General features: G+C 39.5%; 1 protein-coding gene across 2 annotated transcripts in view; it reads right to left on the reverse strand.

Moving 5' to 3' along the window:
• polrmt (polymerase (RNA) mitochondrial (DNA directed)) overlaps positions 1-12,970 on the reverse strand; it is a 96,751-nt gene that overhangs the window by 51,875 nt on the left and 31,906 nt on the right. For both annotated transcript variants that reach the window (XR_009824824.1, XM_062039501.1), the window contains exons 11-13: positions 12,341-12,463; positions 8,106-8,228; positions 240-419 (exon numbers count right to left, since the gene is read on the reverse strand). Coding sequence is in view for 1 of the 2 variants with exons in the window: in XM_062039501.1 (XP_061895485.1) it covers positions 240-419; positions 8,106-8,228; positions 12,341-12,463 (426 nt within the window). In the remaining variant the exon portion in view is untranslated. The remainder of the gene's footprint in view (positions 1-239; positions 420-8,105; positions 8,229-12,340; positions 12,464-12,970) is intronic.

Consider the following 12,970-nt stretch of genomic DNA (forward strand, 5'->3'; position numbering starts at 1 on the left):
TGCATGACCTAATGTGATGAAATTACAGTCAGATACTGTCATCTGAGAGATAAATATGTGTACGCGTATGCAGAAGGCAGCAGGGCAAAGGAGAAGGTAGAAAGGGCTTCATACCTTCCAGAGACTATACATGTCATATGAAGTGCCCCATATATAGCGGCGGAGATCCTGTGCTATAAATAAACTCGAGTGCAGCATGAGGGGAAAACCCCACCTTCCTCCTTCGCTCGATGCTGTACCTTAGGGAACTCATCAATCTCCTTCAGCCGCTTCTCGATCTGAAGCCTTCCCCCGTAACGCGTGACCCCGTACACCACGGTCATCACTGTCTGTTTGACCACCTTCCTACTGATGAAACCCTCCAGGATCTGGGCGATCTTTAGGCCAGTCCCAGCATCCCGGGCTCGGAACTCTTCCACCTTCAACACAAAAGGATGCTAGGTAAAAACACAATCACTGCCTGATGTGCCTCACATACAATACATAATTCACATTTATCATCTTCTCAATGGACAATACTATAAAAAAAGTATACTTGAATATGCTTTAAAGTAGTCATTGTACAGCTTGTAATGCAGTACATATTTACTATGTACTTAAAATGACTAAACACAGTCATTATTGACAAAATAGCCAACAACACAGGTGAGTACTAACATGATTGCTTCGAAAGTACAGCATAATAGTGATAGCGCCATGAAACGTGACTGTGGAGCTGTGGTTCAGTGAGGGGGAAAATTAATTCTAACATGTGTAGTGTAAGATAACGATTGTGCTCACACTCTACCTGTCAACATTTACATTTGAAAAGAGGGAAAATGGTCCAGGAAATAATGCAATACTCTCCTGTCCTTGGGATATGAATGGGCTCCATTTCTAGAAAGTGATGTACTGTAAGTAAAGTTTTATAGTGTTAGTCAGCTTGTATAGCTACCTAAAATATACATAAAGTAACTCCCAAGTCACTCAACCTGTACACAGAACACATGAAGGACATTTAAAATTAAATTAAATAATACAACAAGAGAACAACTTCTTATGTGAGCTACTTTTCTGAGATGATTATTTGTATCCAACTTTGTCTCTCTCACGGTCACGTCACACATTACATAAATATTACAGCGCTTCAAAGTCAACCACACAAGCGTCACAATAAAAACGCTGCGTGCTACATCCTGCCCGAATGCATTGGACTACCGGCAAATAACAATATTAATATTTATAAGACATACAAAAATAATAATGAAATAAGAAGGCTTACAGTTACACTTTTATTCCTCTGGTTGATGTGCAGTTGTGTCTACTCTCTTTAATCCCTGTTGATGTCTTTCAGGCGTCCGTGCCAACCTTCTTAAAATATTGACCCAGGCTAGTCAGAAACCTCCTCTTCTCCTCCCAGATCTTGTAACAGCACGGAATCAATGACCACTCAAGCATTTATAAACATTAATACCAGTGTTGTAAAGTAACAAAGTACATACAGTATACTGCGCTACTATATTTAAGTATAACTTTTACATAGCTGTTCTTTATTCTATTATTTATATTTCTCACAACTTTATCTTTTCCTACATAAAATGGATACTTTTACTCTGATACATTTCCCTGAACCATGATCCTAACTCGTTACTGCAAAATAAGAGTTGAGTTGGTGATGGTATGCCTGTTTGTTGACATAGCAACCCTAAGCACGAAGAAGAACATATCCTGCTTATAACTATGGTATTGGTTGATATCCAAATTTGGGTATTGAAATTGGATCAGGTTTGAAAAAATGTGGAATAGTGCAGCCCAAGTGATAATACACACATTGTTTAAATACTTTTGAAACTTAAGTACAATAAATGTCAAAAACTTTAAGACTTTTACTTAAGTAATATGGTAAAAAGTTGTTTATCTTCTCAGAGCTTTTTAATTTTCACTTCCATGACACACAGCTACTTTGTGGAGACATAAAGTCTTCCTGTAGTTGTAAAACTGCTGGCGCTGTCTGACTTGATGTAGTGAGCAGCGGCAGCCTGTCACACACAACTGTCGCTTTCCTCCGCGCGCTGTAACTAAAAGCAAATCTTTTTTGTTAAAGGCCCATTAATCTGGTCACTACAGTGTGTAAATATATTAAAAAGTGTAATCAACCTAACATTTCACAACCCTCCTGCAGTAAACACCCCCATGTTTAAGAGACCTCTCAGATGCAGGATGTGTTATGTCAATGATTCCCAGGTGTTACCAAGTGGACTGACTGTAAAGTATATCCCAGTTTAATTTTTATATTATTGTCCCTTGAGAAAACATAGGGTCTAAGATCTAAACACCACACACTAAACAACGTGTGCAATCGATAAAATAGCATGTACTATTAGGGAACATGTTGCGTGCGATTTACTAAAAGACTGTACAATTGACAAGTTGTGCAGACCGCTTTATTTAAATGAGGATTTTGCGTGTACCATACAAGGCATCATCACCGAAACACTCATTTACTGCACATTCATGTTATGCTCCTACCTGTGGCGTTTTGCTATGTTTTCAAACATGCAGAAGACATGGAGGCTACTACTTTTTATGGGCATTTAGAAGCAGCCCTGCAGTGCATCTACAATGAAACCACTTTTCTTTTTTTTATAAAAAAATATTTACTTAAAGAAGGTTATTTGCATCCAAGAATTATTTTAAAAATGTTTTTTAATAATATATATTCTATATGAAAAAAACCAATGCCATTAAAATAATACTAAAGGACACCAAAAAGCATCAACTGAATTTGTTTAAATCAGCCCTTTAAAGGCCTACTGAAACCCACTGCTACCGACCACGCAGTCTGATAGTTTATATATCAATGATGAAATCTTAACATTGCAACACATGCCAATACGGCCGGGTTAACTTATAAAGTGCAATTTTAAATTTCCCGCTAAACTTCCGGTTGAAAACGTCTATATATGATGACGTATGCGCGTGACGTCAATCGTTGAAACGCAAGTATTGGTACCCCATTGAATCCAATACAAAAAAGCTCTGTTTTCAGCTCAAAATTCCACAGTATTCTGGACATCTGTGTTGGTGAATCTTTTGCAATTTGTTTAATAAACAATGAAGACTGCAAAGAAGAAAGTTGTAGGTGGGATCGGTGTATTAGCGGCTGGCTGTAGCAACACAACCAGGAGGACTTTGACTTGGATAGCAGACGCGCTAGCCGCCGACCGCACGGATGATCGGGTGAAGTCCTTTGTCCTTCCGTCGATCGCTGGAACGCAGGTGAGCACGGGTGTTGATGAGCAGATGAGGGCTGGCTGGCGTAGGTGGAGCGCTAATGTTTTTATCATAGCTCAGTGAGGTCCCGTTGCTAAGTTAGCTTCAATGGCATCGTTAGCAACAGCATTGTTAAGCTTCGCCAAGCTGGAAAGCATTAACCGTGTAGTTACATGTACATGGTTTAATAGTATTGTTGATTTTCTGTCTATCCTTCCAGTCAGGGGTTTATTTATTTTGTTTCTATCTGCATTTAAGCACGATGCTATCACATTAGCTCCGTAGCTAAAGTGTTTCACCGATGTATTGTCGTGGAGATAAAAGTCACTGTGAATGTCCATTTCTCGTTGTCGACTCTCATTTTCAAGAGGATATAGTATCCGAGGTGGTTTAAAATACAAATCCGTGATCCACAATAGAAAAAGGAGAAAGTGTGGAATCCAATGAACCCTTGTACCTAAGTTACGGTCAGAGCGAAAAAAGATACGTCCTGCACTGAACTGTAGTCCTTCACTCTCACTTACCTCATCCACAAATCTTTCATCCTCGCTCAAATTAATGGGGTAATCTTCGCTTTCTCGGTCCGAATCTCTCTCGCTGCATTGTAAACAATGGGAAACTTATCAAGGAACTGTTTGTATTATTAGGTCCATCAGTGTTAAATATTATAAACTTATCACTTTCCTCCGGCACTGTTCCCCTAGCATTCAAAAAAACGGTTATTCATCCTCTGCTCAAAAGACCTAAACTCGATCCTGACCTCATGGTAAACTACCGACCGGTCTCCCACCTTCCGTTTATTTCCAAAATTCTCGAAAAAATTGTTGCACAGCAGCTAAATGAACACTTAGTGACTAACAATCTCTGTGAACCTTTTCAATCCGGTTTCAGGGCAAATCACTCTACGGAGACAGCCCTCGCAAAAATGACTAATGATCTATTGCTAACGATGGATTCTGATGCGTCATCTATGTTGCTGCTTCTTGATCTTAGCGCCGCTTTCGATACCGTCGATCATAATATTTTATCAGAGCGTATCAAAACACGTATTGGTATGTCAGACTTAGCCTTGTCTTGGTTTAACTCTTATCTTACTGACCGGATGCAGTGCGTCTCCCATAACAATGTGACCTCGGACTATGTCAAGGTAACGTGCGGAGTTCCCCAGGGTTCGGTTCTTGGCCCTGCACTCTTTAGTATTTACATGCTGCCGCTGGGTGACATCATACGCAAGTACGGTGTTAGCTTTCACTGTTATGCTGATGACACTCAACTCTACATGCCCCTAAAGCTGACCAACACGCCGGACTGTAGTCAGCTGGAGGCGTGTCTTAATGAAATTAAACAATGGATGTCCGCTAACTTTTTGCAACTCAACGCTAAGAAAACGGAAATGCTGATTATCGGTCCTGCTAGACACCAACATCTATTTAATAATACCACCTTAACATTTGACAACCAAACAATTAAACAAGGCGACTCGGTAAAGAATCTGGGTATTATCTTCGACCCAACTCTCTCGTTTGAGTCACACATTAAGAGTGTTACTAAAACGGCCTTCTTTCATCTCCGTAATATCGCTAAAATTCGTTCCATCTTGTCCACTAGCGACGCTGAGATCATTATTCATGCGTTCGTTACGTCTCGTCTCGATTACTGTAACGTATTATTTTCGGATCTCCCTATGTCTAGCATTAAAAGATTACAGATGGTACAAAATGCGGCTGCAAGGCTTTTGACAAAAACAAGAAAGTTTGATCATATTACGCCTATACTGGCTCACTTGCACTGGCTTCCTGTGCACTTAAGATGCGACTTTAAGGTTTTACTACTTACGTATAAAATACTACACGGTCTAGCTCCAGCCTATCTCGCCGATTGTATTGTACCATATGTCCCGACAAGAAATCTGCGTTCAAAGAACTCCGGCTTATTAGTGATTCCCAGAGCCAAAAAAAAGTCTGCGGGCCAAAGAGCGTTTTCTATTCGGGCTCCAGTACTCTGGAATGCCCTCCCGGTAACAGTTAGAGATGCTACCTCAGTAGAAGCATTTAAGTCCCATCTTAAAACTCATTTGTATAATCTAGCCTTTAAATAGACCCCCCTTTTTTAGACCAGTTGATCTGCCGTTTCTTTTCTTCTCTCCTCTTCTCCCCTGTCCCTTGCGAGGGGGAGTTGCATAGGTCCGGTGGCCATGGATGAAGTGCTGGCTGTCCAGAGTCGGGACCCCGGGTGGACCACTAGCCTGTGCATCGGTTGGGGACATCTCTGCGCTGCTGACCCGTCTCCGCTCGGGATGGTTTCCTGTTGGCCCCGCTGTGGACTGGACTCCCGCTGATGTGTTGGATCCACTGTGGACTGGACTTTCACAATGTTATGTTAGACCCACTCGACATCCATTGCTTTCGGTCTCCCCTAGAGGGGGGGGGGGTTACCGACATATGGAGTCCTCTCCAAGGTTTCTCAGTCATTCACCGACGTCCCACTGGGGTGAGTTTTTCCTTGCCCGTATGTGGGCTCTGTACCGAGGATGTCGTTGTGGCTTGTACAGCCCTTTGAGACACTTGTGATTTAGGGCTATATAAATAAACATTGATTGATTGATTGATTGAGGAGTCCTTCCTCCGGTGACGTCACGCTACTTCCGGTACAGGCAAGGCTTTTTTTTATCAGCGACCAAAAGTTGCGACCTTTATCGTCGTTGTTCTCTACTAAATCCTTTCAGCCAAATTATGGCAATATCGCGAAATGATCACGTATGACACATAGAATGGATCTTCTATCCCCGTTTAAATAAAAAAAATTCATTTCAGTAGGCCTTTAAGTTCTCTGGCAGTCATAAAATTATAAAATGATGTTCCTGACATATATGTGACAATATATATGTCTACAATATGTCGGATATTATTTTTTATCTCTGACCGTCAAAAATGTTGCCACACACATGCAGGACAGAGGACTTTCATCTGTCCATCGTCTATGCAGCGCGAGAACTGATCTTGCAGCTGTGTGTGGAACTGTCAGTGTGCGCATCCTTCTCACAGGTGCTAAATAAAACATTAAATAGTGCTTGCAAAGCGGTGATGAGTGTTGTTGAATCACATTGCTTGTGCCAAATAATTATATTTGCATATTCTCCTCCCAGTATTGTGGGTGTTCTGATGATCAGCGTCTATTTAGCATATTATTGAAGAAAGAGACACTCAGTGGATTGCAAGCCTTATTCTGTTCACTTAACAGACACACGTTTAATAGATCAGCTTTGCGTGTGCTATCAAGTTTGCTCGTCTTTTAGTACACGCAAACCTTTTGAAAATTGTAAAAAAAAAATTGTAAAACTGTATTGTAACAAAATGGTGGTTGGAATGGAAAGAGTTTACTGTATTGACTTTACCTAATGTTGTGAGCCATGGGTGTACATTTGAGTTAGTGTATGTACAGCAGGGGTGTCCAAACTTTTTCCAATGAGGGCCAAACACGGAAAAATTAAAGCATGCGGGGGCCATTTTGATATTTTTCATTTTCAAACCATAACAAAATATGTGGATTTATTTTATTTATTTTTACCTTTAGGGCTCCCGGGGACCATAAAGGGTCTAAGTCATTAAAATGTTAAAAACAAGTCAAATTATTATTTATTTATTTTTATTTAACGCTTACAGTAAATCTCTACGGTATATCAACTTCAGGTTGGTATAAAGTTTAAAAAAAACCAAAAAGGTTTTATGCCTTTTCTGTCAAAGACAACTTTTTTTTTTTTATAATAAAACTGAAATATGCAGTATTTCCCCCACTGCCCAAAACATTCAGAAAGCAATGTTTGATGTGAAGTACTTAGAACCGTAAAAAGATCAATAATGCAGGACACCATTGATTTTAATTCATTATTATTTTTGAGTAATCACAGTGAAAAGATAAATAAAATCCCATTAAATATAGTTGGGATCCAAAAGGTGCCCCACTCATAAAGTGATACATTTTTATGTTATTTTTTTACTTTCAACACTTAAGTTACGAGATCAACTTCATATATATCTGTCGATTTTACGTTTGAACTATTATTTTGTTTGTTTTATGCTCTTTTGTCAAAGAAAATGTTGTTTTTGTATGGCAACCACACAATATTTTGTGCAATATTTTCCACATAAAACATTTTAAAGTGAAGTATTTGAAATAATTGGAGCCTTGAATAGGTCAATAATTCATTATAACATTGATTATTACTTTTTTTTTGAGCTATGGCAAAAAAAGAAAAATAAAGATAGACAAAAGAAAAAAAAAAGCCTGCATGGTAGCTTTGTGTCAACATTGCAACTTTTTCTAGTTAGATTTCACCTCATTCCACTTGTTTTTATGTTTTTTTTATTCCAGAATGGGTGGCGGGCAAGGCAGCACGGTGGAAGAGGGGTTAGTGCGTCTGCCTCACAATACGAAGGTCCTGAGTAGTCCTGAGTTCAATCCCGGGCTCGGGATCTTTCTGTGTGAAGTTAACATGTTCTCCCCGTGACTGCGTGGGTTCCCTCCGGGTACTCCGGCTTCCTCCCACCTCCAAAGACATGCACCTGGGGATAAGTTGATTGGCAACACTAAATTGGCCCTAGTGTGTGGATGTGAGTGTGAATGTTGTCTGTCTATCTGTGTTGGCCCTGCGATGAGGTGGCGATTTGTCCAGGGTGTACCCCGCCTTCCGCCCGATTGTAGCTGAGATAGGCTCCAGCACCCTCCGCCACCCCGAAGGGAATAAGCGGTAGAAAATGGATGGATGGGTGGCGGGCATGTAAACAATTAGCTGCGGGCCGCCAATGGCCCCCGGGCCGCACTTTGGACACCCCTGATGTACAGTATAGGCTGACCTGCTGTGCTACTCCACTGTACACGTCCTGGGGTACGTCGCAAGGCACAAGGTTCACCGACGTGGCGCCGATAACGTCTCGACCGAGGGCGGCGTAGTGCTGGAGACCGTTGCAGGAGCCGTCCTAGAGAGAAAGAGGAAGGGTGCAAGGAGATAAAAGCAGCAATGTGGTTGAGACATGGGCGGCAGAGGGGAGCAAGGCAATTAAAAGAATGTATGACATGTCACGAAGATAAATAAGAGGAGCAGCAAAACCTAGAAATGGTCAAACTTGTTTACTCAGTTTGCAACAAAAAGAAAAAAAAACTTTACAATATTTAAGTATACAGCATCTGACTTAAATTTATGACATTCATGTCATTAGGCTAAAATCTAGACTGGACGGTGCATAAATCAGCGTGATGGAACGAACCCTCAAGACAATTAACAGAGGACCAGCTTTTCATTTATTATTCTAATCACTTTAATTAATTCATAGTAATCCTCCGTAGAACATGAAGCACTGAGTGAGCGTTCTCAATGAGACCGCGTGTACATACAGTAGCGTAAATATTGCTGTAACGCTTGTGGTCATGTTGCTGTCCTGACTGCAAAATACATCACATTTCCTTCAGGCTACTCATGTTCCATATTATATATATATATACATATATATATATATATATATATATATATATATATATGTATATATATTGTGCCATATTATATATAACATGAGAATAATGTTTCAGAGCCAAGGCAATCATTTGCTGTCCCTACATAGGGTGGTTAAAACCTTGTAGATTTTTTTTTTAATTTAGTGTAAGGGGTTAGAACAGTTTTCTAAACAACTATTAGTGTACTAACGTGATCCAATTAAATATCCATCCATCCATCCATCCATCCATCCATCCATTTTCTACCGCTTATTCCCTTCGGGGTCGCGGGGGGCGCTGGAGCCTATCTCAGCTACAATCGGGATTTCATAAAAATATAAACTGTTCTAATATTTAGCCTACTCTACTAAAAGTGCGATTAAATAAATAAAAAATACTATTAAATAAAAAAATTAAGGTAAGAATAATAAAAATAGTTTCAATAGGAATGTTCCGATCAGGGTTTTATGCTGCCGATACCAATCATTAATGAGTGAGATCGGGCGATATCAACAGTGATATGATCACATGTATTAACTGTACATTTGTCAATGTATTGATGGTGAGTGCTATTGACAGTTTAACAATGTCAACACAATATTTAAACTAGTTATTTGTATTTTATATGATCAAAACAACGTGAATAGTACACAATCACTACACAAAAGCATTTAAATCCAGATATTTTTGCCCTCAAAGTTACCATGTATCCAGGGGATTATTCCCTGAGTTTGTAAACATTAATAAAAAAAACAAAAAAGATTTTGGAAAAAATAAAAATGATCGACCTAATCACGCTGTTATCAATCATTCACTGATACTACCTGTGGTATCAACACTAACAATTTATGGATCGATTTGCCCTGGACTTAGGTGACACACAGTTGCTGTTGTATTATCCTCTCTCTATACTCTTATTATTCTACTTGTTAATTTTCTGTTAATAACTGCTAACTTCCTACTGTAATGCCCTTCCACCTAGACTTCTACAAGGCAAAACCAACTTGTCTTATACCTATTGGTACCTGTTTTTGTGTATTTAAAATCTGCACAAGTCCCGAAATTGTTAAACGATGGAGGCATTGGAGAGATATTTATAAAACAATCTTGCCTTTCTTCATACTTCCTCGAAACGAGCTGTTTGGAATTTGCTCTACTTGTGACGTTTTTCCAACATGTGACATCAGCGGATATCTCCTTATATGTTAGAGCTTTACCCGAAGAGCTTTGCGCGAGGCCGACATTGTAGTCAATAAGTTCCTTCTTTTTCTCTATCCTCTTGTTGTGGGACAGACAGGCTCGTACATGCACATGCATTCTCCGCTGTTGCCATTTCTAATACAAATTTGAGTATACTTCCTGCTTATGTCTGTCAGTAGACTCGATATGGAAGCGCTAAAAACTACAACATGGCTGACGGGGTAGAGACGCAGTCGAAGTGGAAGCACGCAAATAAACCGCCCACAAAACGGTGCATCCTGAAGAGATGGTCAGAAAGCGGTTTGAAGACGGTCTGTAAAACATATACTATGCATGTACAGTTGTGGTCAAAAGTGTACATACACTTGTAAAGAACATAATGTCATGGCTGTCTTGATTTTCCAATCATTTCTACAACTCGTATTTTTTTCTGATAGCGTGTTTGGAGCACATACTTGTTGGTCACAAAAAACATTCATGAAGTTTGATTATTTTATGAATTTTTTATGGGTCTACTGAAAATGTGACCAAATCTGCTGGGTCAAAAGTATACATACAGCAATGTTAATATTTGGTTACATGTCCCTTGGCAAGTTTCACTGCAATAAGGTGCTTTTGGTAGCCATCCACAAGCTTTTGGTTGAATTGTTGACCACTCCTCTTGACAAAATTGGTGCAGTTCATCTAAATTTGTTGGTTTTCTGACATGGACTTGTTTCTTCAGCATTGTCCAAACGTTTAAGTCAGGATTTTGGGAAGGCCATTCTAAAACCTTAATTCTAGCCTGATTCAGCCATTCCTTTACCACTTTTGACGTGTGTTTGGGGTCATTGTCCTGTTGGAACACCCAACTGCGCCCAAGACCCAACCTCCGGGCTGATGATTTTAGGTTGTCCTGAAGAATTTGGAGGTAATCCTCCTTTTTCATTGTCCCATTTACTCTCTGTAAAGCACCAGTTCCATTGGCAGCAAAACAGGCCCAGAGCATAATACTACCACCACCATTCTTGACGGTAGGATTGGTGTTCCTGGGAGTAAAGGCCTCACCTTTTCTCCTCCAAATATATTGCTGGGTATTGTGGCCAAACAGCAAATTTTGTGTTTCATCTGACCACAGAACTTTTCTCCAGAAGGTCTTATCTTTGTCCATGTGATGTCAGATGAAACAAAAATGTAGCTGTTTGGCCACAATACCCAGCAATATGTTTGGAGGAGAAAAGGTGAGGCCTTTAATCCCTGGAACACCATACCTACCGTCAAGCATGGTGGTGGTAGTATTATGCTCTGGGCCTGTTTTGCTGCCAATGGAACTGGTGCTTTACAGAAAGTAAATGGGACAATGAAAAAGGAGGATTACCTCCAAATTCTTCAGGACAACCTAAAATCATCAGCCCGGAGGTTGGGTCTTGGACGCAGTTGGGTGTTCCAACAGGACAATGACCCCAAACACATGTCAAAAGTGGTAAAGGAATGGCTAAATCAGGCTTCAATTAAGGTTTTACAATCGCCTTCCCAAAGTCCTGACTTAAACGTGTAGACAATGTTGAAGACACAACTCCATGTCAGAAAACCAACAAATTTAGCTGAACTGCACCAATGTTTTTAAGAGAAGTGGTCAAAAATTCAACCAGAAGCTTGCCAGAAGCTTGTGGATGGCTACCAAAAGCGCCTTATTGCAGTGAAACTTGCCAAGGGACATGTAACCAAATATTAACATTGCTGTATGTATACTTTTGACCCAGCAGATTTGGTCACATTTTCAGTAGACCCATAATAAATTCATCAAAGAATCAAACTTCATGAATGTTTTTTGTGACCAGCAAGTATGTGCTCCAATCACTCTATCACAAAAAAATAAGAGTTGTAGAAATTATTGGAAACTCAAGACAGCCATGAAATTATGTTTTATACAAGTGTATGTAAACTTTTGACCACGACTGTATGGCGTTCAATAATATTATTTAATATTATACATGTTTTTCACATTTTACATATTTTATTGTTATTATTGTTTTATTTTACAAATTATTTAATCTTTGAATTATAATTTTATTTGGCAACAAAAAAAAACAAATAAAAATGGTTCAAGATGGTTCAGGTGGTCTTTGGATTTAACAATAACACGGTAAAAGTGCAGTTTAGAACATGAATGGCAATACAATTTAATATTAGTCGCTATTAACAATTGTACAAGTTAATTACTGCATAAGCAGTAATTAATCATTATCGAACGACTGACAATGACTTATAGTATTACACTAAAACTACAAATAACACTAAAGAAGGAACAAAGTACAAGAACATGAGCAACAACGTAATAGTTAAGGTAAATATGACATTCCCACTAATTAAGATCATTAAATAGACCCATTTAAGGACATTTATTGAACATTAATGGTACCTGCTGCACAGGGAAATGAGAGATGAACTGTGCAGGGTCTGGAGATTTCACGGCTTTGGCGATCTCCATGCAGCAGGCAAGTGTTTGCCACGGCTCATCTGCATTCATCCACCATTTTTTGCCCTGAGAAGACAAACACAAGCACACGGCATGTTACTCTGCATATCCTGTATTCCAACAAATAAAAAGTTATTTATGTTATTAATGTTTCACTTGATGAACAGTGGAACCTCATAATTAAAAATTGTAAACATTTACAGTTTGGTATCAATTTGCAGAAAACAGCTTTGAGGTCAAAGAACAATTATATACAATATGATGGACTAATAATAATAATAATATAATAATAATAATAATAATGGATTAGATTTATATAGCGCTTTTCTAGACACTCAAAGCGCTTCACAGAGAAGTGAGAACCCATCATTCATATTTACAACTCATTCATTCATCATTCATTCTCCGGTGTGAGCGGCACCGGGGGCAAGGGTGAAGTGTCCTGCCCAAGGACACAACGGCAGCGATTTTGGATGGTAAGAGGCGGGGAGCGAACCTGCAACCCTCAGGTTTCTGGCACGGTTGCTCTACCCACTACGCCATACCGCCCCCGAGTGCAGCCAGACACCTCTG

The sequence above is a fragment of the Entelurus aequoreus genome, linkage group LG27, assembly GCF_033978785.1.
Source record: "Entelurus aequoreus isolate RoL-2023_Sb linkage group LG27, RoL_Eaeq_v1.1, whole genome shotgun sequence".
Taxonomy (NCBI): domain Eukaryota; kingdom Metazoa; phylum Chordata; class Actinopteri; order Syngnathiformes; family Syngnathidae; genus Entelurus; species Entelurus aequoreus.